At 64.9% G+C, this 27812-nt stretch overlaps 1 protein-coding gene across 3 annotated transcripts; it reads left to right on the top strand.

The window, feature by feature from the left end:
* Window positions 1–54: 54 nt before the first annotated feature.
* On the top strand, window positions 55–27721 carry EIF3CL (eukaryotic translation initiation factor 3 subunit C like). 3 transcript variants are annotated; one of them, XM_074567909.1, is made up of 20 exons: window positions 55–132; window positions 2117–2234; window positions 2340–2405; window positions 2490–2679; window positions 5655–5780; window positions 9572–9623; window positions 9748–9848; window positions 9943–10088; window positions 12066–12216; window positions 12296–12399; window positions 12495–12636; window positions 14020–14145; window positions 16776–16869; window positions 16987–17393; window positions 19783–20146; window positions 20261–20420; window positions 23350–23415; window positions 23495–23582; window positions 23657–23819; window positions 25844–27721. In XM_074567909.1, the coding sequence occupies exons 2-20, from the start codon at window positions 2137–2139 to the stop codon at window positions 25927–25929; spliced, it is 2730 nt and encodes a 909-aa protein (XP_074424010.1). In that variant the 5' UTR covers window positions 55–132; window positions 2117–2136; the 3' UTR covers window positions 25930–27721. The 3 variants fall into 3 exon arrangements, with proteins under 3 accessions (XP_074424010.1, XP_074424011.1, XP_074424012.1); XM_074567910.1 differs by having other exon boundaries at window positions 64–127; XM_074567911.1 differs by having other exon boundaries at window positions 101–121.
* The last annotated feature ends 91 nt before the right edge of the window (window positions 27722–27812 follow it).

The raw sequence follows: 27812 nt of genomic DNA, 5'->3' as shown, positions 1-27812 counted from the left end.
CCATCCCCCGCGCGCGCGAAGGGGGGGGGGGGGGGGGGAGGCGGAAGCTGAAGGGGCGGGCTCGCGGCGTTGACGTCACTTCCGCCCCCGGCTGCCGAAGGCCCCGCACAAACGCCGCCGCGTGCGAGTGAGGGGGGGATGTGGGGCGGGATCTGTGGGGATCTGTGGGGATCTGTGGGGCTGGGGGGGGGGGAAAAGTGGGGCTGGGGAGGATCTGTGGGGCTGGGGGGGATCTGTGGGGCTGGGGGGGGGGGAAAGTGGGGCTGGGGAGGATCTGTGGGGCTGGGGGGGATCTGTGGGGCTGGGGGGGGGGGAAAGTGGGGCTGGGGAGGATCTGTGGGGCTGGGGAGGATCTGTGGGGCTGGGGAGGATCTGTGGGGCTGGGGGGGAGGTGTGGGGCCCAGGGAGGTGTGGGGCAGGGGAGGTGTGGGGCTTGGGGGGGGGGGGGGAGCGTGTCCGTGGGTCCCGGGAGGGATCTGTGGGGCCGGGGAGAGGTGTGGGGCGGGATGTGTGGGGCTGAGGGAGGAAATAGGGGGCCGCGAGCGTGTTTGTGGGTCTCGGGGTGGGGCGGGGAAATGTGGGGCTGGGGGGAGGATCCGTGGGGTGGGATCTGTGGGGCTGGGGATGATCTGTGGGGCGGGGGGAGGAGGTGTGGGGCCGAGGGAGCTGGGGGGGGGGGGGGGAAATGTGGGGCTTGGGGGGGTAAAATGTGGGGCTGGGGTTGAATCCGTGTGGCTGGGGGGGATCTATGGGGCGGGAGGAGGAGCTGTGGGGCAGGATCTGTGGGGCTGGGGGGGGGGGAAATGTGGGGCTTGGGGATCCGTGGGGCGGGATAAATGTGGGGCTGGGGGGGGGGGTGTCTGTGGGTCCCGGGGAGGGGGGGAATATGTGGGGGGGGGGGGGGATGTGGGGCCCAGGGAGCTGCTGGGGGGGGATCTGTGGGGCTGGGGCGTGGGGGGCAGAGCCTTGTTATGGGGCAGAGTTGTTTGATGGGGGAGCGGTATGGGGCAGAGCTACCCCAGAGAGGTAAGATGTGTGGGGCAGAGCTCGTCGAGGACAGAGAGATGTGGGGCAGGAGCCTGTCTGAGAGCAGTTCTATGGGGCACAGCTGCGCCGTGGGGCTGAAACCGCCACTATGGGGCAGAGCTATGGGGCAGAGCTTGTTAAGAGCGGAGATATGTGGGGCAGCAGCGTGATTAGGAGTAGTTCTATGGGGCAAAGCTGCGCCGTGGGTCTGAAACCTCACTACGGGGCAGTGTTATGGGGCAGAGCTATGGGGCAGAGCTCGTCAAGGATGGAGATATGTGGGGCAGGAGCCTGTCTGAGAGCAGTTCTATGGGGCATAGCTGGGCCGGGGGGCTGAAACTCCCGCTATGGGGCAGCGCTATGGGGCAGAGCTCATAGAGGATGGAGATATGTGGGGCAGGAGCCTGCCTGAGAGTAGTTGTATGGGGCACAGCTGTGCCGTGGGGCTGAAACCCCCATTATGGGGCAGCGCTATGGGGCAGAGCTCATAGAGGATGGAGATATGTGGGGCAGGAGCTTGTCTGAGAGCGATTCTATGGGGCACAGCTGCGCCGTGGGGTGAAACCCCCGCTACGGGGCAGTGCTATGGGGCAGAGCTCGTCGAGGATAGAGATTTATGGGGCAGGAGCCTGTCTGAGAGCGGTTCTATGGGGCAAAGCTGTGCCGTGGGGCTGAAACTTTGCTATGGGGCAGTGCTGTGGGGCAGCGCTGTGGGGCAGAGGTCATCGAGGATGGAGATATGTGGGGCAGGGGGTTGTCTAAGAGTAGTTGTATGGGGCACAGCTGTGCCGTGGGGCTGAAACCCCCATTCTGGGGCGGTGCTATGGGGCAGAGCTCATAGAGGACAGAGATATGTGGGGCAGGAGCTTGTCTGAGAGCGATTCTATGGGGCATAGCTGCGCCGTGGGGCTGAAACCCCCACTATGGGGCGGTGCTATGGGGCAGAGCCCGCCGAGGACAGAGATATGTGGGGCAGGAGCTTGTCTGAGAGCAGTTCTATGGGGCACAGCTGGGGCAGTGCCGGGGGGGGGAGGGGGGGAGGCCGCACCGTGGGTCTGACACACCCCCCCCCCCCCCCCCCGCCCCACAGCTCTGCCCCACGGCGCCGCCATGTCCCGCTTCTTCACCACCGGCTCCGACAGCGAGTCCGAATCCTCCGTCTCGGGGGACGAGCTGGTGGCCAAACCCCCGGGGGGCAACTACGGCAAGTACGACGACGTGGGGCTGGCCGGCTCCGGGAGGGACTTGGGGGGCGGACGGCGCCGTGGGGCCGCCCCATAGATTCTCCGTCCTCCCCCCCCTCCATTTTCCAGACCCCTTTTGCTGAGCGAGGACGAGGAGGACACCAAGCGCGTGGTGCGGAGCGCGAAGGACAAGAGGTAGGAGAAGGGGGGGGGGATTGACGGGGGGGGGGGTTTGGCCGCTTGTGGGTCCGCCCCACACGTCCCCCCCCTGCCCCATAGATTCGAGGAATTGAACAATTTGATCAAAACCATCCGGAACGCCATGAAAATCCGGGACGTCACCAAGTGCCTGGAGGAATTCGAGCTCCTGGGCAAAGCCTTCGGCAAAGCCAAGAGCATCGTGGACAAGGAGGGCGTCCCCCGCTTCTACGTCCGCATCCTGGCCGACCTGGAGGATTACCTCAACGAGGTGTGGGGCGGGGTGTGGGGCAGGGTGTGGGGCGGGGGGCTGGGGGGCGGGGGGGGGCGGGGAGGGGGGGTTTGGGGCGGAAAAAGGGGGAAAAAGGGGGTGAAACGGGGCGGAAAATGGGGTGGAATGGGGCGTAAAGCGGGGCGTAGAGGAGGGAGGTGTGGGGCGGGATGTGGGGCAGGAGCCGGGGGGGGTGTGGGGCAGGATTTGGGGCAGAAAATGGGTCAGAATGGGGTGGAATGGGGCGGAACGGGGCAGAAAATGGGGTACAGAGGAGGATGTGGGGTAGTAAACAGGTGGGATGTGGGGCGGGATGTGGGGCACAGAAGGGGGATGTGGGGCAGGGTGTGGGGTGGGGGGGGATCGGGGAGGGGGGGTTTGGGGCGGAAAAAGGGGGGAAAAAGGGGGTGAAACGGGGCGGAAAATGGGGTGGAATGGGGCGTAAAGCGGAGCGTAGAGGAGGGAGGTGTGGGGCAGGATGTGGGGCGCAGAAGGGAGATGTGGGGCAGGGTGTGGGGCAGGAGCGGGGGGGGTTTGGGGCGGGATTTGGGGCAGAAAAGGGGGCAGAATGGGGCGGAATGGGGCAGAAAATGGGGTACAGAGGAGGATGTGGGGTAGTCAACAGGTGGGATGTGGGGCAGCATGTGGGGCACAGAAGGGAGATGTGGGGCAGGGGTCGGGGGGGTCGGAGAGGGGGGGTTTGGGGCGGAAAAAGGGGGAAAAAGGGGGCGAATGGGGGCAGAAAATGGGGTGGAATGGGGCGTAAAGCGGGGCATAGAGGAGGGAGATGTGGGGCGGGGTGTGGGGCGCAGAAGGGAGATGTGGGGCAGGGTGTGGGGCAGGAGCAGGGGGGGTTTGGGGCGGGATTTGGGGCAGAAAAGGGGGCAGAATGGGGCGGAATGGGGCAGAAAATGGGGTACAGAGGAGGATGTGGGGTAGTCAACAGGTGGGATGTGGGGCACAGAAGGGGGATGTGGGGCAGGGTGTGGGGCGGGGGGTGGGGGGGGCTGGGGGGCGGGGGGGGGGGTCGGGGAGGGGGGGGTTGGGGCGGAAAAAGGGGGGAAAAAGGGGGTGAACCGGGGCAGAAAATGGGGTGGAATGGGGCGTAAAGCGGGGTGTAGAGGAGGGAGGTGTGGGGCGGGGTGTGGGGCGCAGAAGGGAGATGTGGGGCAGGGGGCGGGGGGGGTCGGGGAGGGGGTTTGGGGCGGAAAAAGGGGGAAAAATGGGGTGAAGCGGGGCAGAAAATGGGGTGGAATGGGGCATAGAGGAGGAAGATGTGGGGCGGGATGTGGGGCACAGAAGGGAGATGTGGGGCGGGATGTGGGGCAGGAGCGGGGGGGGTTTGGGGCGGGATTTGGGGCAGAAAATGGGTCAGAATGGGGTGGAATGGGGCAGAATGGGGCAGAAAATGGGGTACAGATGAGGATGTGGGGTAGTAAACAGGTGGGATGTGGGGCACGATGTGGGGCACAGAAGGGGGATGTGGGGCAGGCTGTGGGGTGGGGGGGGATCGGGGAGGGGGGGTTTGGGGCGGAAAAAGGGGGAAAAAGGGGGCGAAACGGGGCAGAAAATGGGGTGGAATGGGGCGTAAAGCGGGGCATAGAGGAGGGAGATGTGGGGCAGGATGTGGGGCGCAGAAGGGAGATGTGGGGCAGGGTGTGGGGCAGGAGCGGGGGGGGTTTGGGGCGGGATTTGGGGCAGAAAATGGGTCAGAATGGGGCGGAATGGGGCAGAAAATGGGGTACAGAGGAGGATGTGGGGTAGTCAACAGGTGGGATGTGGGGCAGGATGTGGGGCACAGAAGGGGGATGTGGGGCAGGGTGTGGGGCAGGGGGCGGGGGGGGTTGGGGAGGGGGTTGGGGCGGAAAAAGGGGGAAAAGGGGGGCGAAACGGGGCAGAAAATGGGGTGGAATGGGGCGTAAAGCGGGGTGTAGAGAAGGGAGATGTGGGGCGGGATGTGGGGCGCAGAAGGGAGATGTGGGGCAGGGTGTGGGGCAGGGGGCGGGGGGGTCGGGGAGGGGGGGTTTGGGGCGGAAAAAGGGGGAAAATGGGGTGAAGCGGGGCAGAAAATGGGGTGGAATGGGGCATAGAGGAGGGAGATGTGGGGCAGGATGTGGGGCGCAGAAGGGGGATGTGGGGCAGGCTGTGGGGTGGGGGGGGGATCGGGGAGGGGGGGTTTGGGGCGGAAAAAGGGGGGAAAAAGGGGGCGAAACGGGGCAGAAAATGGGGTGGAATGGGGCGTAAAGCGGGGCGTAGAGGAGGGAGATGTGGGGCGGGATGTGGGGCGCAGAAGGGAGATGTGGGGCAGGGTGTGGGGCAGGAGCGGGGGGGGTTGGGGCGGGATTTGGGGCAGAAAATGGGTCAGAATGGGGTGGAATGGGGCAGAAAATGGGGCACAGAGGAGGATGTGGGGTAGTCAACAGGTGGGATGTGGGGCAGGATGTGGGGTACAGAAGGGGGATGTGGGGCAGGGTGTGGGGCACAATATAGGGCAGGATTTGGGTCAGAATGGGGCAAAACCTGGGGCCCAGCCCAGCATTTGGGGCACTGAGGTGTGGGACGTGGGTCAGGGAAGGGGACTGTGGGTCGGGCTGTGGGTCTGGCTATGGGGCAGCTGTGGGGCAGGGTGTGGGGCACAATATGGGGCAGGATTTGGGTGAAAACAGGGCAAAACCTGGGGCCCAGCCCAGCATTTGGGGCATAAAGGTGCGGGATGTGGGTCAGGGAAGGGGGCCGTGGGTCGGGCCGTGGGTCCATCTGTGGGGCGGCCGTGGGGCAGTTATGGGGCAGGGTGTGGGGCGCAGTGGGGCAGGATTGGGGTCAGAACAAGGCAAAATAGGGGGCACGGGGAAGGGTTTTGGGCACCGAATGTGTGGGATGTGGGTCAGGGAAGGGGGCCGTGGGTCGGGCCGTGGGTCGGGCCGTGGGGCGGCCGTGGGGCGGCCGTGGGGCAGCCGTGGGTCGGTGCCCCCCAGCTGTGGGAGGACAAGGAGGGGAAGAAGAAGATGAACAAGAACAACGCCAAAGCGCTCAGCACCCTGCGGCAGAAGATCCGCAAGTACAACCGCGACTTCGAGCCCCACATCGCCAGCTACAAGCAGGTCCGTGGGGCGGGATGTGGGGCAGGGGGTGGGGCAGGGGGTGGGGCAGGATGTGGGGCAGAACGGGGCGGGATGTGGGGCGCAGGGGGGCAGGATGTCGGGGGTGGGATTGGGGACACCACAGGGGTGGGATGTGGGGCGGGGAAGGGGGACGTGGGGCGGGATGTGGGGCAGGAGGTGGGGCGGGATGTGGGGCAGGAGGTGGGGTGGGGTGTGGGGCAGGATGTGGGGCAGAACGGGGCACAACGTGGGGCGCAGGGGGGCGGGATGTCGGGGGGGGGGGATTTGGGACACCCCAGGGGTGGGATGTGGGGCAGGGAAGGGGGATGTAGGGTGGGATGTGGGGCGGGATGTGGGGCACAGTGGGGCAGGATGCGGGGCAGGAGGTGGGGTGGGGTGTGGGGCAGGATGTGGGGCACAGTACGGTGGGATGTGGGGCAGGAGATGGGGCAGGGTGTGGGGCGGGACGGGGCAGAATGTGGGGCGCAGGGGGGCGGGATGTTGGGTGGGATGTGGGGTGCAAGAGAGAGATGTGGGGCAGGGTGTGGGGCACGGCAGGGCGGGAGGTGGGGCAGGAGGTGGGGTGGGGTGTGGGGCAGGGTGTGGGGCAGGATGTGGGGCAGGATGGGGCACAATGTGGGGCACAGGGGGGCGGGATGTCGGGGGGGGGGGATTTGGGACACCCCAGGGGTGGGATGTGGGGTGGGGAAGGGGGATGTGGGGCGGGATGTGGGGCAGGAGGTGGGGTGGGATGTGGGGCAGGAGGTAGGGTACAGTATGGTGGGGTGTGGGGCGGGATGTGGGGCAGGATGGGGCAGAATGTGGGGCGCAGGGGGGCGGGATGTCGGGGGGGAGTTGGGATTTGGGACACCCCAGGGGTGGGATGTGGGGCGGGGAAGGGGGATGTGGGGCGGGGTGTGGGGTGGGGTGTGGGGTGGGGTGTGGGGCAGGATGTGGGGCACAGTACGGTGGGATGTGGGGCAGGAGATGGGGCAGGTTGTGGGGCAGGATGTGGGGCGGGACGGGGCAGAATGTGGGGCGCAGGGGGGCGGGATGTTGGGTGGGATGTGGGGTGCAAGAGAGGGATGTGGGGCAGGGTGTGGGGCACGGCAGGGCGGGAGGTGGAGCAGGAGGTGGGGCGGGATGTGGGGCGGGGTGTGGGGTGGGGTATGGGGCAGGAGGTAGGGTGGGATGTGGGGCAGGATGTGGGGCACAGTATGGTGGGATGTGGGGCAGTAGATGGGGTGGGGTGTGGGGCGGGATGGGGGGCAGAACGGGGCGGGATGTGGGGCACAGGGGGGCGGGATGTTGGGTGGGATGTGGGGTGCAAGAGAGGGATGTGGGGCAGGGTGTGGGGCACGGCAGGGCGGGAGGTGGGGCAGGAGGTGGGGCGGGATGTGGGGCAGGAGGTGGGGTGGGATGTGGGGCAGGAGGTAGGGTACAGTATGGTGGGGTGTGGGGCAGGGTGTGGGGCAGGATGGGGCGGGATGTGGGGCGCAGGGGGGCGGGATGTCGGGGGGGGGGATTTGGGACACCACAGGGGTGGGATGTGGGGCAGGGAAGGGAGATGTGGGGCGGGATGTGGGGCAGGAGGTAGGGTGGGATGTGGGGCGGGATGGGGGGCAGAACAAGGTGCAATGGGGGGCGCAGAGGGGTGGGACGTTGGGGGGGATGTGGGGCACAAGAGAAGGGTGTGGGGCAGGATGTGGGGCAGGAGATGGGGCAGCATATGGGGTAGGACGCAGGGCAGGATGTGGGGCACAGTGGGGCAGGATGTGGGGCGGGATGTGGGGCAGGATGGGGCACAATGTGGGGCGCAGGGGGGCGGGATGTCGGGGGGGGATTTGGGACACCACAGGGGTGGGATGTGGGGCGGGGAAGGGGGACGTGGGGCGGGGTGTGGGGCGGGGTGTGGGGCACAGGGAGGCAGAGAGACGTAGTTATGGGGCTGGAGAGAGCGGTTGTGGGTGTCAGAGCGGTAGTTGTGGGGCAGTTACGGGGTTTTGGGGGAACTTGTGGGGCACTTGTGGGTCAGGTGAGGCACTTGTGGGGCTGGGGAGGTAGTTGTGGGGCTGGGGGGATACTTATGGGGCTGGGGGGCCAGTTGTGGGTCTGGTGGAGGTAGTTATGGGGCTGGAGAACGGGATTGTGGCCCTGGGGGAGGGAGTTGTGGGGCAGCTCCGTGGCTTTGGGGGGCACTTGTGGGGCTGGGGGGCCACTTATGGGGCTGGGGGGCCACTTATGGGGCTGGGGGGCCAGTTGTAGGTCTGGAAGGCGTAGTTATGGGGCTGGAGAAGGCGACTGTGGGTCTGAGGATGGGAGTTGTGGGGCAGTTACGGGGCTTTGGGGGAACTTGTGGGGCACTTGTGGGTCAGGTGAGGCACTTGTGGGTCAGGTGGGTCACTTGTGGGGCTGGGGAGCCGCTTATGGGTCTGGGAGAGGTAGTTATGGGGCTGGAGAAGGCGATTGTGGCTCTGAGGGAGGGAGTTGTGGGGCAGCTATGGGGCTTTGGGGGGCACTTGTGGGTCAGGTGAGGCACTTGTGGGGCTGGGGGGCCAGTTGTGGGTCTGGAAGGTGTAGTTATGGGGCTGGAGAAGGCGACTGTGGGTCTTAGAGAGAGAGTTGTGGGGTAGTTATGGGGCCAGTTATGAGGCTTTGGGGGAACTTGTGGGGCACTTGTGGGTCAGGTGAGGCACTTGTGGGTCAGGTATGTCACTTGTGGGGCTGGGGGGCCAGTTGTGGGGCTGGTGGAGGTAGTTATGGGGCTGGAGAAGGCGACTGTGGCTCTGGCGGAGGGAGTTGGGGGCAGCTCCGCAGCTTTGGGGGGCACTTGTGGGGCTGGGGGGGCACTTGTGGGGCTGGAAGGCGTAGTTATGGGGCTGGAGAAGGCGACTGTGGGTTTCTGGGAGGGAGCTGTGAGGCAGTTATGGGGCTTTGGGGGAACTTGTGGGGCACTTGTGGGTCAGGTGAGGCACTTGTGGGGCACTTGTGGGTCTGGGGAGGTAGTTATGGGGCTGGAGAAGGCGATTGTGGCTCTGAGGGAGGGAGTTGTGGGGCAGCTATGGGGCTTTGGGGGGCACTTGTGGGTCAGGTGAGGCACTTGTGGGGCTGGGGGGCCAGTTGTGGGGCTGGGGGGATACTTATGGGGCTGGGGAGGCACTTGTGGGTCTGGGGAGGTAGTTATGGGGCTGGAGAAGGCGATTGTGGCCCTGGCGGAGGGAGTTGTGGGGCAGCTCCGTGGCTTTGGGGGGCACTTGTGGGGCTGGGGGGCCACTTGTGGGGCTGGGGGGCCAGTTGTAGGTCTGGAAGGCGTAGTTATGGGGCTGGAGAAGGCAACTGTGGGTCTGAGGATGGGAGTTGTGGGGCAGTTACGGGGCTTTGGGGGAACTTGTGGGGCACTTGTGGGTCAGGTGGGTCACTTGTGGGTCAGGTGGGTCACTTATGGGTCTGGGAGAGGTAGTTATGGGGCTGGAGAAGGCAATTGTGGCTCTGGGGGAGGGAGTTGTGGGGCAGCTATGGGGCTTTGGGGGGCACTTGTGGGTCAGGTGAGGCACTTGTGGGTCAGGTGGGTCACTTGTGGGGCTGGGGAGGCACTTGTGGGTCTGGGGAGGTAGTTATGGGGCTGGAGAAGGCGATTGTGGCCCTGGGGGAGGGAGTTGGGGGCAGCTCCGCTGCTTCGGGGGGGGGGGGCCGCTTGTGGGGCAGCCGGGCCACTTATGGGGCAGCCCTTTTACCCCCCACACCCCCCCCCCCCCCCCTCTGCCCCCCAACCTCCCCCTGCCCCACGGCAGAACCCGGAGCAGTCGGACGAGGACGAGGAGAAGAAAAGCCGCGACTCCGAAGGTGAAACCCCGGGGGCCGGCTGCCTTCCGTGGGGCAGAGCTCCGTGGGGCGGGGCTCTATGGGGCAGAGCTCTATGGGGCAGGACGAGACCCCCTTTGTTTTTTTCTCTCCTGCCCCACGGCAGCCTCCGGCTCTTCCTCGTCGGGGGAGGAGGAGGACGATGGCGGCGTCGGCGCCTTCTTGAAGAAGAAAGATGGGGGCGGGGAGCGGAGCCGCTACGCCAAGGTGTGGGGCTGGGAGGGGAGGTGTGGGGCAGGGGGGAAGGGGTGTGGGGCCCGCCCCCTAAGTGACCGTTTTCTTTGCGGGGGGGGGGTCGCAGGGCGAGGAGGAGGAGGGGGAGGGGGAGGAGGAGGAGGAGGACTCGGAGGAGGAGGAAGATTGGGGCTCGTCCGACTCCGACACCGACTCCGAGACGGACGAAGACGACGGGAAATTCACCTCCCTGGCCTCCAAGTTCCTCAAAAAGTCAGTCTGGGCCCCACAAGTGTGGGGCTGGGGGGGTGGGGGGGGGGCCTGGGGGGGTGGCCCGACCCACCGCTTGTGGGGCTGCCCCACAGGGATGAGAAAAATTCACCCCCTTTGCCTCTAATTTGCTCAAAATGTCGGTGTGTGCCCCATAAGTGTGGGGCTGGGGGGCATGGGGGGGTGTTTGCCCCACCACTTATGGGGCAGCCCCACAGGGACGAGGACAATTCGCCCCCTTGGCCTCCAAGTTCCTCAAAAAGTCAGTGTCTGCCCCATAACTGGGGGGCTGGGGGGGTGGGGGGGGGCCTGGGGGGGTTGCCCAACCCACCGCTTGTGGGGCTGCCCCACAGGGACGAGGAAAATGGAGGACAATTGGCCCCCTTGGCCTCCAAGTTCCTCAAAAAGTCAGTGTCTGCCCCATAAGTGTGGGGCTGGGGGGTGGGGGGGGGGTGGGGGGGGGGATGGGGGAGTCACCCGCCCCACCACTTATGGGGCTGCCCCACAGGGACGAGGATGATTCGCCCCCTCGGCCTCCAAATTCGTCTAAAAAGTCGGCGTTTGCCCCATAAGTGTGGGGCTGGGGGGCGCGGGGGGGGATGGGGGGGTCGCCCGCCCCACCGCTTGTGGGGCTGCCCCACAGGGACGAGGAAAATTGAGGAGAATTCGCTCCCTTGGCCTCTGAGTTGCTCAAAAAGTCGGTGTGTGCCCCATAAGTGTGGGGCTGGGGGGGGATGGGGGGGTTGCCCACTCCACCACTTGTGGGGCTGCCCCATAGGGATGAGGACAATTCGCTCCCTTGGCCTCCAAATTCGTCCAAAAAGTCGGCGTTTGCCCCATAAGTGTGGGGCTGGGGGGGCTGGGGGGGTATGTTGTGTGTCTGCCCCACCACTTATGGGGCAGCCCCACAGGGACAAGGAAAATTCGCCTCCTTGGCCTCCAAGTTCCTCAAAAAGTCAGTTTGGGCCCCACAAGTGTGGGGCTGGGGGGTGGGGGGGGGATGGGGGGGGATGGGGGGGTCGCCCGCCCCACCGCTTATGGGGCAGCCCCACAGGGACGAGGACGATTTGCCCCCTCGGCCTCCAAATTCGTCTAAAAAGTCGGCGTTTGCCCCATAAGTGTGGGGCTGGGGGGCGCGGGGGGGGATGGGGGGGTCGCCCGCCCCACCGCTTGTGGGGCTGCCCCACAGGGACGAGGAAAATTGAGGAGAATTCGCTCCCTTGGCCTCTGAGTTGCTCAAAAAGTCGGTGTGTGCCCCATAAGTGTGGGGCTGGGGGGGGCTGGAGGGGTGTCTGCCCCACCGCTTATGGGGCTGCCCCACAGGGACGAAGACGATTCGCTCCCTCGGCCTCCAAATTCCTCCAAAAACTCGGCGTTTGCCCCATAAGTGTGGGGCCGGGGGGGGGCCGGGAGGGTGCCGGGGGGGGGTGTCCGCCCCCTTACTTATGGGTCTGCCCCACAGGGACGAGGAAAATTGAGGACAATTCACTCCCTTGGCCTCTGAGTTGCTCAAAAAGTCGGTGTTTGCCCCATAAGTGTGGGGCTGGGGGACGCGGGGGGGTCGTCTGCCCCACCACTTATGGGTCTGCCCCACAGGGACAAGGACGATTCGCTCCCTCGGCCTCCAAATTCCTCCAAAAACTCGGCGTTTGCCCCATAAGTGTGGGGCTGGGGGGGGATGGAGGGTATGTTGTGTGTCTGCCCCACTGCTTATGGGGCTGCCCCACAGGGAGGAGGGCGATTCAGCCCCTCGGCCTCCAAGTTCTTCAGTGTTTGCCCCATAAGTGTGGGGCTGGGGGGGGATGGGGGGTCTCTGCCCCACCACTTATGGGGCAGCCCCACGGGGACGAAGACGATTCGCTCCCTCGGCCTCCCAAATTCCTCCAAAAACTCGGCGTTTTCCCCCTAAGTGTGGGGCCGGGGGGGGTGCCGGGTGGGTGGGGGTGTGTCCGCCCCCTTACTTATGGGTCTGCCCCACAGGGAGGAGGACAAGAAAGGGGGCGAGCGGCGGCGGGAGGAGAAGGCCAAGAAGAAGCACGACCGCAAGAGCCGCCGCTACGAGGAGGAGGAGGAGGAGAACGATGGCGGCGGCGAGTGGGAGAAGGTCAAGGGGGGCGTCCCCCTGGTCAAGGTATGGGGCTGGGGGGGTGGGGGGGGGACGCGTCGCTATGGGGCAGCGCCCCCTAAGTGCCCCCCGGGCCCCCCCATAGGAGAAGCCCAAGATGTTCGCCAAGGGGACGGAGATCACCCCGGCCGTGGTGGTGAAGAAGCTCAACGAGATCCTGCAGGCGCGGGGGAAGAAGGGGACGGATCGGTAGGTGGGGGGCGGACGGACGGACGACGCCGTGGGGCGGAGGCGATGTGGGGCAGGGGCCGGACCCACGGTTCTGCCCCCCACCGTCGCTATAGGGCGGCCCAGATCGAGCTGCTGCAGCTGCTGGTGGCCATCGCCAACGAGAACGGGCTGGGGGTGGCCCTGGAGGTGAAGATCAAGTTCAACATCATCGCGTCCCTCTACGACTACAACCCCAACCTGGCCACCTACATGAAGGTGTGGGGCGGGGAATGTGTGGGGCGGGGATCTATGGGGCTGGGGGGGGGATCTGTGGGGCTGGGGGTGGCCCTGGAGGTGAAGATGGAGCTCAACCCCGTCACGTTCCTCTCCGATTTCAACCCAAAACGGCGACTTATGTGGATGTGTGGGGCGGGATGTGGGTCGGAAGGAGCTATGGGGCTGGGATCTGTGGGTCTGAGGGGGATCTATGGGGCTGGGAGGGATCTATGGGGCTGGGGGTGGCCGTGGAGGTGAAGATGGAGCTCAACCCCGTCCCGTTCCTCTCCGTTTTCAACCCAAAACGGCGACTTATGCAGATATGTGGGGCAGGTTGTGGGTCGGAAGGAGCTATGGGGCTGGGATCTATGGGTCTGAGGGGATCTGTGGGGCTGAGAGGGATCTATGGGGCTGAGGGGGATCTATGGGGCTGGGGGTGGCCGTGGAGGTGAAGATGGAGCTCAACCCCGTCCCGTTCCTCTCCGTTTTCAACCTAAAATGGCCACTTATGCGGATATGTGGGGCAGGTTGTGGGTCAGAAGGAGCTATGGGTCCAGGATCTATGGGGCAGACAGATCTATGGGGCTGAGAGGGATCTGTGGGGCTGGGGGTGGCCTGGAGGTGAAGCTGGAGCTCAGCCCCGTTGTGTTCCTCTCCAATTTCAACCCCAAACGCGGATGTGTGGGGTGGGGATCTATGGGGCAGGCAGATCTATGGGTCGGAGGGGGATCTGTGGGTCTGGGGGGGATCTATGGGGCTGGGGGTGGCCCTGGAGGTGAAGCTGGAGCCCAACCCCGTCGCCTTCCTCTCCGATTCTGACCCCAAACGTGGATGTCTGGGGTGGGATGTGGGTCGGAAGGATCTGTGGGGCTGGGATCTATGGGGCAGACAGACCTATGGGGCTGAGAGGGATCTATGGGGCTGGGGGTGGCCTTGAGGGTGAAGATGGAGCTCAACCCCATCGCCTTCCTCTCCGATTCCGACCCCAAACGTGGATGTGTGGGGCAGGATGTGGGTCGGAAGGATCTGTGGGGCTGGGATCTGTGGGGCTGGGAGGGATCTATGGGGCTGGGGGTGACCCTGGAGGTGAAGCTGGAGCCCAACCCCGTCGCCTTCCTCTCCGATTCCGACCCCAAACGCGGATGTGTGGGGCGGGGATCTATGGGGCAGGCAGATCTATGGGGCAGGCAGATCTATGGGGCTGGGGGGGGGGGATCTATGGGGCCGGGGGTGACCCTGGAGGTGACGAGGGAGCTCCCCTCACCCCCCTGCCCCCACCCCCCGACTGTGGGCGCCCCCCCAGCCCCCTCTCCCCGGGGGAGGCGTGTGGGGCGGGCGGCGCCGTGGGGCGCGCCGTGGGGCTGAGGGCCGCCCGCCCCCCAGGCGGAGATGTGGCAGAAGTGCCTGGGCTGCATCGAGGAGCTGCTGGACGTGCTCTTCGCCCACCCCGAGATCTTCATCGGGGAGAACATCCTGGAGGAGTCCGAGAACCTGGCCAACCCCGAGCAGGTGTGGGGCGGCCGTGGGGCGGGCGGGGGGGGGGCGCTGTGGGGCTGGGGAGGGGAGTTGTGGGTCCTGGGAGGGGAGTTACGGGGCTGGAGGGGGAATTACGGGGTTGGGGAGGGGGAGTTGTGGGGCTGGGGAGGGAGTTGTGGGGCTGGGGAGGGGAGTTGTGGGTCCTGGGAGGGAGTTATGGGGCTCATGGGGGGAGTTGTGGGTCCTGGGAGGGGAGTTGTGGGGCTGGAGGGGGGAGTTGTGGGGCTGGAGGGGGGAGTTGTGGGGCTGGGGAGGGAGTTGTGGGGTTGGAGGGGGGAGTTATGGGGCTGGAGAAGGTACTTGTGGGGCTGGGAAGGAGTTACGGGGCTCGTGGGGGGAGTTGTGGGTCCTGGGAGGGAGTTGTGGGGCTGGAGGAGGAATTACGGGGTTGGGGAGGGGGAGTTGTGGGGCTGGAGGGGGGAGTTGTGGGGCTGGAGGGGGGAGTTGTGGGGCTGGGGATGGGAGTTGTGGGGCTGGAGAGGGGAGTTGTGGGGCTGGAGAAGGTACTTGTGGGGCTGGGGAGGGCGTTGTGGGGCTGGGGAGGGGAGTTGTGGGTCCTGGGAGGGAGTTATGGGGCTCATGGGGGGAGTTGTGGGTCCTGGGAGGGGAGTTGTGGGGCTGGAGGGGGGAGTTGTGGGGCTGGGGAGGGGAGTTATGGGGCTGGAGAAGGTACTTGTGGGGCTGGGGAGGGAGTTGTGGGGCTGGAGGGGGAATTACGGGGTTGGGGAGGAGGAGTTGTGGGGCTGGAGAAGGTACTTGTGGGGCTGGGGAGGGACTTGTGGGGCTGGGGAGGGAGTTGTGGGGCTGGAGGGGGAGTTGTGGGTCCTGGGCGGGAGTTATGGGGCTCATGGGGGGAGTTGTGGGTCCTGGGAGGGGAGTTGTGGGGCTGGAGGGGGGAGTTGTGGGGCTGGAGGAGGAATTAGGGGTTGGGGATGGGGAGTTGTGGGGCTGGAGAAGGTACTTGTGGGGCTGGAGGGGGGAGTTGTGGGTCCTGGGAGGGAGTTATGGGGCTGGAGGAGGAATTACGGGGTTGGGGAGGGGGAGTTGTGGGGCTGGAGGGGGGAGTTATGGGGCTGGAGGAGGAATTACGGGGTTGGGGAGGAGGACTTGTGGGGCTGGAGAAGGTACTTGTGGGGCTGGGGAGGGCGTTGTGGGGCTGGAGGGGGGAGTTGTGGGTCCTGGGAGGGAGTTATGGGGCTCATGGGGGGAGTTGTGGGTCCTGGGAGGGGAGTTGTGGGGCTGGAGGGGGGAGTTGTGGGGCTGGAGAAGGTACTTGTGGGGCTGGGGAGGGAGTTGTGGGGTTGGAGGGGGGAGTTATGGGGCTGGAGAAGGTACTTGTGGGGCTGGGAAGGAGTTACGGGGCTCGTGGGGGGAGTTATGGGTCCTGGGAGGGGAGTTGTGGGGCTGGAGGAGGAATTAGGGGTTGGGGATGGGGAGTTGTGGGGCTGGAGAAGGTACTTGTGGGGCTGGGGAGGGAGTTGTGGGGCTGGACGGGGAGTTGTGGGTCCTGGGAGGGCGTTGTGGGGCTGGAGGGGGGAGTTGTGGGGCTGGAGGGAGCAGTTGTGGGTCCGCCATGGGTCCGCTATGGGTCTGGGCCAATGACTTGTGGGTCAGATGTGGGTCTGGAGCAGCTACTTATGGGTCTGGAAGAGCAGTTTGAAGGTTCTTACGGCCGTGTAGAAGCACTTGTGGGGGTGGAGACCCGACTTGTGGGGCTGCAGAACCCCTTGCGGCTCCGCCGTGGGTCCCGCCCCCCAACTTGTGGGTCCGCTGTGGGTCAGTTGTGGGTCTGGAGGAGCTACTTATGGGTCTGGAAGAGCAGTTTGGAGCTTCTTACGGCCGCGTAGAAGCACTTTGAGGGCTGAGACTCAACTTGTGGGGCTGGAGAACCCCTTGCGGCTCCGCTATGGGTCCGCCCCCCAACTTGTGGGTCTGCTGTGGGTCAGTCGTGGGTCTGGGGAACCTACTTATGGGTCTGGAAGAGCAGTTTGGAGGTTCTTACGGCCGCGTAGAAGCACTTTGAGGGTTGAGACTCAACTTGTGGGTCTGAACAACCCCTTGCGGCTCTGCCGTGGGTCCTGCCCCCCAACTTGTGGGTCAGTTGTGGGTCTGGAGAACCTACTTATGGGTCTGGAAGAGCAGTTTGAAGGTTCTTACGGCCGCGTAGAAGCACTTTGAGGGTTGGGACTCAACTTGTGGGTCTGAACAACCCCTTGCGGCTCCGCTATGGGTCCGCCCCCCAACTTGTGGGTCCGCTGTGGGTCAGTTGTGGGTCTGGAGGAGCTACTTATGGGTCTGGAAGAGCAGTTTGGAGCTTCTTATAGCCTTGAAGAACCACTTTTGGGGTTGGGACCCGACTTGTGGGTCTGAAGAACCACTTGCGGCTCCGCTATGGGTCCGCCCCCCAACTTGTGGGTCCGCTGTGGGTCAGTTATGGGTCTGGAGGACCTACTTATGGGTCTGGAAGAGCAGTTTGAAGGTTCTTACGGCCGCGTAGAAGCACTTTGAGGGTTGGGACTCAACTTGTGGGTCTGAACAACCCCTTGCGGCTCCGCTATGGGTCCCGCCCCCCAACTTGTGGGTCCCTCCCCCTCCCCCCCCAGCCCTACCGCGTGCGGGGCTGCATCCTGACGCTGGTGGAGCGCATGGACGAGGAGTTCACCAAGATCATGCAAAACACCGACCCCCACTCCCAAGGTGAGGGGCCGCGGGAGGGTGCGTGTGTGTGGGGGGCGGGGGGGGAAGGAGCCGCCCGCCGTGTGGGGCAGGGAGCGGGCGGCCTGACCCCCAAGTGGCGCCGTCCGCCCCCCCCAGAGTACGTGGAGCACCTGAAGGACGAGGGGCGGGTGTGCGCCATCATCGCCCGCCTCCAGCGGTACCTGCAGGAGAAGGGGACGACGGAGGAGCTCTGCCGCGTCTACCTGCGCCGCGTCCTCCACACCTACTACAAGTTCGACTACGGGGCCCGGCGCCGTGGGGCGGGCGACCCCCAAGTGTGGGGCGAAGGTGGCGAAGAAGAAGAAGAAGAAGATTCCGCCGCCCTCATGGAGCGTCTCTGCAAGTTCGTCTACGCCAAGGACCGCACCGACCGCATCCGCACCTGCGCCATCCTCTGCCACATCTACCACCACGCGCTGCACAGCCGCTGGTACGCCGCCCGCGACCTCATGCTCATGTCCCACCTCCAGGACAACATCCAGCACGCCGACCCCCCCGTCCAGGTCAGCGCTATGGGGCGGACTTGGGGGGAGGGGGGGGGGGGGGGGGGCCACGGGTCGCTATGGGGCGGGCGGAACCCGTAGCACAAACGGACGCTTCCGGCTGGTGGGCGTTGGGTCGGTTACGGGCGTCTCTGTAGGGTTTCTCATGGGTTCCTCACGGGTTCCTCCTGGATTCTGTCGTCTTTCTGCCCCATAAGTTGCCCCACAAGTGGCCCCGAACTGTCTATGGGGCGGGCAGACCCCATAGCGCAAGCGTACGCCTCGGTACAACGGGTGTTGGGTTGGTTATGGGCATCTCTGTAGGGTTCTTCATGGGTTCCTCACGGGTTCCTCCTGGATTCCATCATTTTTCTGCCCCATAAGTTGCCCCACAAGTGGTCCCAAACTCTCTATGGGGCGGGCAGACCCCATAGCGCAAGCGTACGCCTCGGTACGGCGGGTGTTGGGTTGGTTACGGGCGTCTCTGTAGGGTTCTTCATGGGTTCCTCACGGGTTCCTCCTGGATTCTGTCGTCTTTCTGCCCCATAAGTTGCCCCACAAGTGGTCCCGAACTCTCTATGGGGCAGGCAGACCCCATAGCACGAGCGTACACCTCTGTACGGCGGGTGTTGGGTCGGTTATGGGCGTCTCTATAGGGTTTCTCATGGGTTCCTCACAGGTTCCTCCTGGATTCCATCGTCTTTCTGCCCCATAAGTCACCCCACAAGTGGTCCCAAACTCACTATGGGGCGGGCAGACCCCATAGCACGAGCGTACGCCTCGGTACGGTGGGCGTTGGGTCGGTTACGAGCGTCTCTGTAGGGTTCTTCATGGGTTCCTCACAGGTTCCTCCTGGATTCTGTCGTCTTTCTGCCCCATAAGTTGCCCCACAAGTGGTCCCGAACTCTCTATGGGGCAGGCAGACCCCATAGCGCAAACGTACGCTTCCGGCTGGTGGGCGTTGGGTCGGTTACGGGCGTCTCTGTAGGGTTCTTTATGGGTTCCTCACAGGTTCCTCCTGGATTCTATCATCTTTCTGCCCCATAAGTTGCCCCACAAGTGGCCCCAAACTCTCTATGGGGCAGGCAGACCCCATAGCACGAGCGTACCCCTCGGTACGGCGGGTGTTGGGTCGGTTACGGGCGTCTCTGTAGGGTTTCTCATGGGTTCCTCACAGGTTCCTCCTGGATTCCATCGTCTTTCTGCCCCATAAGTTGCCCCACAAGTGGCCCCAAACTCTCTATGGGGCAGGCTTCTGTGCTTTGCCCACTGACTCTTCCAGTGGCATCTCCGTGGGGTTCCTGGTGGATTCCTCGGGGGTTCTGACATCTCTCTGCCCCCCAACTCGCCCCCCCAAGTCCCTCTGACCCCTCTCCCCACTTCCTCCGGCTCCTGGTCCGTCACCGCCTCCAGGGGGTTCCTCGTCCGCCCCCCAAGTCCTCCATCATCGTCTCCAGAAGGTTCCTTACGGGCTTCCACCACCATCTCCAGGGGGTTCCTCACCTGCCCCACATCTCCCTGCCCCCCAAGTCCTCTCCCACCATCTCCAGAGGGTTCCAACCACCATCTCTATGAGTTCTATGTTGGTTCCTCTGGAGTTCCTCAACTTCTCCTGTCTCACCTCCTCCATGACATGAGTTATGGGGTTCCATCATGGTCTTCAGAAGGTTCCTCCTCAGCCCCACATCTCCCTGCCCCCCAAGTCCTTCCCCACCATCTTCAGAAGGTTCCTCATGGGTTCCACCACCATCTCTATGAGGTTCCTTGTGGGTTCCTCAGTTCCTTCTCCTTCACCTTCTCCATAACGTGATTTATGGGGTTCCACCATGGTCTCCAGAAGGTTCCTCCTCAGCCCCACACCCCTCTGCCCCCCAAGTCCTCTCCCGCCATCTCCAGAGGGTTCCACCAGCATCTCTTTGAGGTTCCTCGTGGGTTCCTCTGGAGTTCCTCAGTTCCTTCTCCCTCGGCACCTCCAATAACGTGATTTATGGGGTTCCACCACCATCTCCAGGGGGTTCCTCACCTGCCCCACATCTCCCTGCCCCCCAAGTCCTCTCCCGCCATCTCCAGAGGGTTCCAACAACCATCTTGAGAAGGTTCCTCGTGGGTTCCTCTGGAGTTCCTCAACTCCTTCTCCCTTGCTGTCTCCATGACGTGGTTTATGGGGTTCCACCATGGTCTCCAGAAGGTTCCTCCTCAGCCCCACACCCCTCTGCCCCCCAAGTCCTCTCCCGCCATCTCCAGAGGGTTCCACCACCATCTCTTTGAGGTTCCTTGTGGGTTCCTCTGGAGTTCCTCAGTTCCTTCTCCCTCAGCACCTCCGATGACGTGAGTTATGGGGTTCCACCATGGTCTCCAGAAGGTTCCTGGCGGGTTCCTCACCTCTCTGCCCCACGTCTCCGCCCCACAGATCCTCTACAACCGCACCATGGTCCAACTGGGCATCTGCGCTTTCCGCGAGGGTCTGATCAAAGACGCCCACAACGCCCTCTTGGACATCCAGAGCTCGGGTCGGGCCAAGGAGCTGCTGGGTCAAGGTCTTCTCCTCCGGAGCCTTCAGGAACGGAACCCGGAGCAGGAGAAGGTGGAGAAGCGGCGCCAGGTGCCCTTCCACATGCACGTCAACCTGGAGCTGCTGGAGTGCGTCTACCTGGTGGCCGCCATGTTGTTGGAGATCCCCTACATGGCGGCCCACGAGTTCGACGCCCGGCGTCGCATGATCAGCAAACAGTTCCACCACCAGCTGCGCGTGGGGGAGAGACAACCCCTCCTGGGTGGGCGAGACGTGGGGCAGGACCCACACATCCATCCCCCCCCCCCCCCGCCTATCTCCTCCTCCGCCCCATAGATCCCAGCCCCCCCCCCCTAAGCGTCTTCTTCTTCCCCAGGGCCACCGGAGTCCATGCGGGAGCACGTGGTGGCGGCCTCCAAGGCCATGAAGATGGGGGACTGGCGCAGCTGCCACCGCTACGTGGTCAACGAGAAGATGAACGGGAAGGTCTGGGACCTCTTCCCCGAGGCCGACAAGGTCCGCGCCATGTTGGTCAGGTGGGTGCCCCGGGGGGGCGGGGGGGGGGGCAGACGATGGGGGGGGGGCTCCGTCTTCTGGCCTCCACCACCGCGGGGTCTCCTCCATCTCCTGGTCTCCATCTCCTGGTCTCCATCTCGGGGTCTCCATCTCCTGGTCTCCATCTCGGGGTCTCCATCTTGGGGTCTCCTCCATCTTGGGGCCTCCGTCTCCTGGTCTCCACCTTGGGGTCTCCATCTTGGAGCTTCCTCCATCTTGGGGCCTCCTCCATCTCCTGGTCTCCATCTTGGGGCCTCCTCCGTCTTCTGGTCTCCATCTTCTGGTCTCCATCTTCTGGTCTCCATCTTGGGGTCTCCTCTATCTTCTGGTCTCCATCTTGGGGCCTCCTCCATCTTCTGGTCTCCATCTTGGGGCCTCCTCCATCTTCTGGTCTCCATCTTCTGGTCTCCATCTTCTGGTCTCCATCTTCTGGTCTCCATCTTCTGGTCTCCATCTTTTGGTCTCCATCTTGGAGCTTCCTCCATCCTGGGGCCTCCTCCATCTCCTGGTCTCCATCTCGGGGCCTCCGTCTCCTGGTCTCCCCCTTGGGGTCTCCACTTTGGGGTCTCCATCTTGGAGCTTCCTCCATCTTGGGGCCTCCTCCATCTTGGGGCCTCCTCCATCTTCTGGTCTCCATCTTCTGGTCTCCATCTTGGAGCTCCCTCCACCTTGGGGCCTCCTCCATCTCCTGCTTTCCACCGTGGGGCCTCCTCCATCTCCTGGTCTCCATCTCCTGGTCTCCATCTTGGGGCCTCCTCCATCTTGGGGCCTCCGTCTCCTGGTCTCCACCTTGGGGTCTCCACTTTGGGGTCTCCATCTTGGAGCTTCCTCTATCTTGGGGCCTCCTCCATCTCCTGGTCTCCATCTTGGGGTCTCCATCTCCTGGTCTCCATCTTGGGGCCTCCTCCATCTTCTGGTCTCCATCTTCTGGTCTCCATCTCCTGGTCTCCATCTCCTGGTCTCCATCTTGGAGCTTCCTCTATCTTGGGGCCTCCTTCATCTTGGAGCTTCCTCCACCTTGGGGCCTCCTCCATCTCCTGGTTTCCACTGTGGGGCCTCCTCCATCTTGGGGCCTCCATCTCCTGGTCTCCATCTTGGGGCCTCCTCCATCTCCTGGTCTCCATCTCCTGGTCTCCATCTCCTGGTCTCCATCTCCTGGTCTCCATCTTGGAGCTTCCTTTATCTTGGGGCCTCCTTCATCTTGGAGCTTCCTCCATCTTGGGGCCTCCTCCATCTTCTGGTCTCCATCTCCCGGTCTCCATCTTGGAGCTCCCTCCACCTTGGGGCCTCCTCCATCTCTTGCTTTCCACTGTGGGGCCACCTCCATTTTCTGGCCTCCAGCTTGGGGGTCTCGTCCACCTTGGGGCTTCCTCCATCTTGGGTTCTCCTCCATCTTGGGGCCTCCATCTGGGGTTCTCCTCCATCTTGGGGCCTCCTCCATCTTCTGGTCTCCATCTTGGGTTCTCCACCTTGGGGTCTCCATCTTGGAGCTCCCTCCATCTTGGGTTCTCCTCCATCTTCTGGTCTCCATCTTGGGTTCTCCATCTTGGGGCCTCCATCTTGGGTTCTCCTCCACCTTGGGGCCTCCATCTCCTGGTCTCCACCTTGGGGTCTCCACCTTGGGGTCTCCATCTTGGAGCTTCCTCCACCTTGGGGCCTCCTCCATCTTCTGGTCTCCATCTTGGGGCCTCCATCTTGGGGTCTCCATCTTGGGTTCTCCTCCATATTGGGGCCTCCTCCATCTCCTGGTCTCCATCTTGGGGCTTCCTCCATTTTGGTGTCTCCTCTATCTTCTGGCCTCCACCTTGGGGTCTCCAGCTTGGGGTCTCCCTCTTGGGTTCTCCATCTTGAAGCCTTCTCCATCTTGGGTTCTCCTCCATCTTGGGGGCCTCCATCTTCTGGTCTCCATCTTGGGTCCTCCACCTTGGGGCTTCCTCCATCTTGGGGCCTCCATTTTGGGTTCGTCTCCACCTTCTGGTCTCCATCTTGTGGTCTCCATCTTGGATTCTCCATCTTGTGGTCTCCATCTTGGATTCTCCATCTTGGATTCTCCATCTTGGATTCTCCATCTTGGGTTCTCCTCCATCTTGGGTTCTCCATCTTGGGGCCTCCTCCATCTTGGCTTCTCCTCCATCTTGGGGCCTCCATCTTGGGGCCTCCATCTTGGGGCTTCCTCCATCTTGGGTTCTCCTCCATCTTGGGTTCTCCTCCATCTTGGGTTCTCCATCTTGGGGCTTCCTCCATCTTGGGTTCTCCTCCATCTTGGGTTCTCCTCCATCTTGGGTTCGCCTCCACCTTGGGTTCTCCTCCATCTTGGGTTCGCCTCCATCTTGGGTTCGCCTCCATCTTGGGGCCTCCATCTTGGGTTCTCCTCCATCTTGGGTTCTCCTCCATCTTGGGTTCTCCTCCATCTTGGGTTCGCCTCCATCTTGGGTTCGCCTCCATCTTGGGTTCGCCTCCATCTTGGGTTCGCCTCCATCTTGGGGCCTCCATCTTGGGTTCTCCTCCATCTTGGGTTCTCCTCCATCTTGGGTTCTCCTCCATCTTGGGTTCTCCTCCATCTTGGGTTCTCCTCCATCTTGGGGCTTCCTCCATCTCGGGGTTCGCCTCCATCTCGGGGTTCGCCTCCATCTTGGCTTCTCCTCCATCTTGGGTTCTCCATCTTGGGGCCTCCATTTTGGGTTCTCCTCCATCTTGGAGGCCTCCACCTTCTGGTCTCCATCTTGGGTTCTCCATCTTGGGGCCTCCATTTTGGGTTCTCCTCCATCTCGGGGGCCTCCACCTTCTGGTCTCCATCTCGGGTTCTCCGCGTTGGGTTCTCCACCTCGGCGCCTCCTCCTCCTCCTCCTCCCTCTTGTTCCCCGCGGCCGCCATCTTGCCGCCCGCCATCATCGCTCCCTTCCCCCGCAGGAAGATCCAGGAGGAGTCTCTCCGCACCTACCTCTTCACCTACAGCAGCGTCTACGACTCCATCAGGTGACGGGCGGGGCCGGGGCGGGGCCGAGGGGCGTGGTCCGTGTCCCCCCTCCGCCTTCTTAACCCCGCCCCCCTCCAGCATGGAGATCCTGGCGGCCATGTTTGAGCTGGACCTGCCCACGGTGCACAGCATCATCAGCAAGATGATCATCAACGAGGAGCTGATGGTGGGTGTGTGGGGCGGGCGTGGGGCGGCCGTGGGGCGGGCGTGGGGCTGACGGGGGGGTGTCGCGGGGCGCAGGCGTCGCTGGACCAGCCCACGCAGACGGTGATGATGCACCGGACGGAGCCCACGGCGCAGCAGAACCTGGCGCTGCAGCTGGCGGAGAAACTGGGGAACCTGGTGGAGAACAACGAGCGCGTCTTCGACCACAAGCAGGGCTCCTACGGCGGCTACTTCCGAGGTCCTGCCCCACACATTCCCCGCCCCACACATCCCCCGACCCACACGTTGCGCCCCACGCATTCCCCGCCCCACACCGCCACCCGTTTCCCCACCAGCACCAACCATCTCCCAGCCCCGTTCTCAGGCGGTTCCTCACCCCCACACGTCCCCCCCCCACACGTCCCCACCCCACACATTCCCGGCCCCACACTTTCCCCACCCCACACGTCCCCGACCCACACATTCCCCGCCCCACACCACCACCTGTTTCCCCCCCACCACCAGCAGCACCAACCATCTCCCAGCCCCGTTCTCAGATGGTTCCTCACCCCCACACATTCCCGGCCCCACACATTCCCGGTCCCACACATTCCCGGCCCCACACATTCCCGGCCCCACACATTCCCAGTCCCACACATTCCCGACCCACACATTCCCCGCCCCACACGTCCCTGACCCACACCTTCTTGCCCCACACATCCCCACCCCACACATCCCCACCCCACACCTTCTCGCCCCACACGTTCCCCGCCCCACACTTTCCCCGCCCCACACTTTCCCCGCCCCACACTTTCCCCGCCCCACACTTTCCCCGCCCCACACGTCCCCGCCCCACGCGTTCCCCGCCCCACACGTTCCCCGCCCCACACGTTCCCCGCCCCACACCTTCTCGCCCCACACGTCCCCCGCCCCACACATCCCCACCCCACACATTCCCGACCCCACACGTTCCCCGCCCCACACCTTCTCGCCCCACACCTCCCCACTCCACACTTTCCCCGCCCCACACCTTCCCCGCCCCACACCTTCCCCGCCCCACACCTTCCCCGCTCCACACCTTCCCCGCCCCACACGTTCCCCGCCCCACACGTCCCCGCCCCACACCTTCCCCGCCCCACACCTTCTTGCCCCACACATCCCTGACCCACACCTTCCCCCGCCCCACACGTCCCCCGCCCCACACGTCCCCGCCCCACACATCGCCCTCAGCCCCACGGCTCCACCCGTTCCCCACCCCTGTTCTCAGATGGTTCCCCACACACACCCCCCCTCCTGCCCCACACCTCCCCACATCCCGCCCCACACACCCCACGGCTCCACCCATTCCCCCCCCGCTCCTGCCCCACACATCCCCTGCCCCACATCTCCCACCCACCCCCTCCTGCCCCACACGCCTCCCCCACCTTCTGCCCCACAGCTCCCCCATTCCCCCCCCCCATTGCCCCACATCCCGCCCCACACCCAGCCTCGCTCCCTGCCCCACATCCCACCCCAAACCCTGCCCCATAGCCAGCCCCACATCCACCCTCCTGCCCCACATCCCCCCACTTTCAGCCCCACAGCGCCCCTATTCTCCCCCCATCGCCACCCATTTGCCCCCTTCTGCCCCACAACCTGCCCCACAGCCAGCCCCGTATCCCCCCCCACCTTCTGCCCCATAGCTCCTGTATTCCCCCCCATTGCCCCACACCCTGCCCCGTATCCCCCCCCATTCCCTGCCCCACAGCCAGCCCCACATCTCCCCCCCTTCTGCCCCACAGCTCCCCCATTTGCCCCCCATTGCCCTACATCCTGCCCCACACCCAGCCCCACATCCCCCCACTCCCTGCCCCACAGCTCTGCCATTCCCCCACCCCCATTGCCCCACACCCTGCCCCACATCCCCCCACCTCCTGCCCCACATCCCCCCCCCTTCTGCCCCACAGCTCCCCCATTACCCCCATTGCCCCACAGCCCGCCCCACAGCCAGCCCCACATCCCCCCCCTTCTGCCCCATAGCTCCCCTATTCCCCCTCCCTTCTCACCCCTTTCCCCCTCTCTGCCCCACACCCTGCCCCATAACCAACCTCACATCCCACCCCCCCCCCTTCTGCCCCATAGCTCCCCCCTTCCCACCCGTTTCCCCCCTTCCTGCCCCACACCCTGCCCCCTATCACCCCCCCCCCCCCCCCCCGTTTCCCCCCCCCCCCCTTCTCGCCCTGCCCCACAGCCAGCCCCACAGCCAGGGCTCAGCGGGTGCCCCCCCCATTCCCTGCCCCACAGATCAGAAGGATGGCTACCGCAAGGGGGACGGTGGCTACCTGCGGCGCGGCGGCTACCGGCAGCAGGAGCGGGGGGGCAACTACTGAGACCCACGGCGACCCTGCCCCACGGCGGCCCTGCCCCACGGCGACGCCACCGCCCCACGGACCCCCCCGCCCCACGGCTCTTCTCCTCCTCCCCACCCTCCTCTGCCCCACAGCCCTTCTCCCCGTAGCGGCTCAGACCCACAGGGGCTCTGCCCCATAGCGGCTTTGTGCCATGGGGCTCTGCCCCACAGCGGCTCTGCCCCATGGCACTCAGACCCACACCATCTCTGCCCCACAGCGGCTCAGCCCCGTGGTGCTCAGACCCACACTGGCTCTGCCCCATAGCGGCTTTGTGCCATGGCGCTCTGCCCCACGGCAGCTCTGCCCCATGGCGCTCAAACCCACAGGGGCTCTGCCCCATAGCTGCTTTGTGCCGTGGGGCTCTGCCCCACAGCAGCTCTGCCCTATGGTGGCTCTGCCCCATGTCACTCAGACCCACACCATCTCTGCCCCATAGCGGCTTTGTGCCACGGCGCTCTGCCCCACAGCGGCTCAGCCCCATGGGGGTTCTGCCCCATGGCACTGTGCCCCATAGCGGCTTTGTGCCATGGCGCTCAGCCCCACAGCAGCTCTGCCCCATGGGGGCTCTGCCCCACAGCAGCTTTGTGCCATGGTGCTCTGCCCCACAGGGGCTCTGCCCCACAGCGGCTCTGCCCCACAGCAGCTTTGTGCCATGGTGCTCTGCCCCACGGCGGCTCTGCCCCATGGCACTCAGACCCACACCATCTCTGCCCCACAGCGGCTCAGCCCCGTGGTGCTCAGACCCACACTGGCTCTGCCCCATAGCGGCTTTGTGCCATGGCGCTCTGCCCCACGGCAGCTCTGCCCCATGGCGCTCAAACCCACAGGGGCTCTGCCCCATAGCGGCTTTGTGCCACAGCGCTCTGCCCCACAGCGGCTCAGCCCCATGGTTCTCTGCCCCACAGGGGCTCAGCCCCATGGGGGCTCTGCCCCATGGCACTGTGCCCCATAGCGGCTTTGTGCCATGGTGCTCTGCCCCACAGCAGCTCTGCCCCATGGGGGCTCTGCCCCACAGCGGCTTTGTGCCATGGTGCTCTGCCCCACAGCACTCTGCCCCACAGCGGCTCTGCCCCACAGGGGCTCTGCCCCACGGCAGCTCTGCCCTATGGCGGCTCTGCCCCATGTCACTCAGACCCACACCATCTCTGCCCCACAGCGGCTTTGTGCCATGGTGCTCTGCCCCACAGCAGCTCTGCCCCACAGCAGCTTTGTGCCGTGGCGCTCTGCCCCACGGTGGCTCTGCCCCACGGCGGCTCAGCCCCCTGGTGCTCTGCCCCACAGCACTCTGCCCCACGGCGGCTCAGCCCCCTGGTTCTCTGCCTCACAGGGGCTCTGCCCCATGGCACTCTGCCCCATAGGGGCTTTGTGCCATGGTGCTCTGCCCCACAGGGGCTCTGCCCCACGGCGCTCTGCCCCACAGCGTCCCGCGGCACTCTGCCCCACAGCGGCTCTGCCCCATGGCACTCTGCCCCACAGCGGCTCTGCCCCATGGCACTCTGCCCCACAGCGGCTCAGCCCCCTGGTTCTCTGCCCCACAGGGGCTCTGCCCCATGGCACTCTGCCCCATAGGGGCTTTGTGCCATGGTGCTCTGCCCCACAGGGGCTCTGCCCCACGGCGTCCCACGGCACTCTGCCCCACAGCGGCTCTGCCCCACGGCGGCTCAGCCCCCTGGTTCTGCGACCCACAGGGACTCTGCCCCACGGCGTCCTCCCCCTCCCCCCCGCCCTCCCCGCCCCCAATAAAGCACATTCCGTGGGGCGCTGACCCGTGTGGGGCCGAGTTAATGAGTGATGACTTGGGGGGCGGGAAGGGTCTCGCCTCCTGCCCCACGGCGCCTTCTTCCCCCCCCCCAACCCCGACC

This window comes from Larus michahellis, chromosome 30 (assembly GCF_964199755.1).
Source record: "Larus michahellis chromosome 30, bLarMic1.1, whole genome shotgun sequence".
Lineage (NCBI taxonomy): Eukaryota > Metazoa > Chordata > Aves > Charadriiformes > Laridae > Larus > Larus michahellis.
Note: the sequence above shows the minus strand (reverse complement) of the source record. Positions and strands in the feature narration are given on the sequence as shown.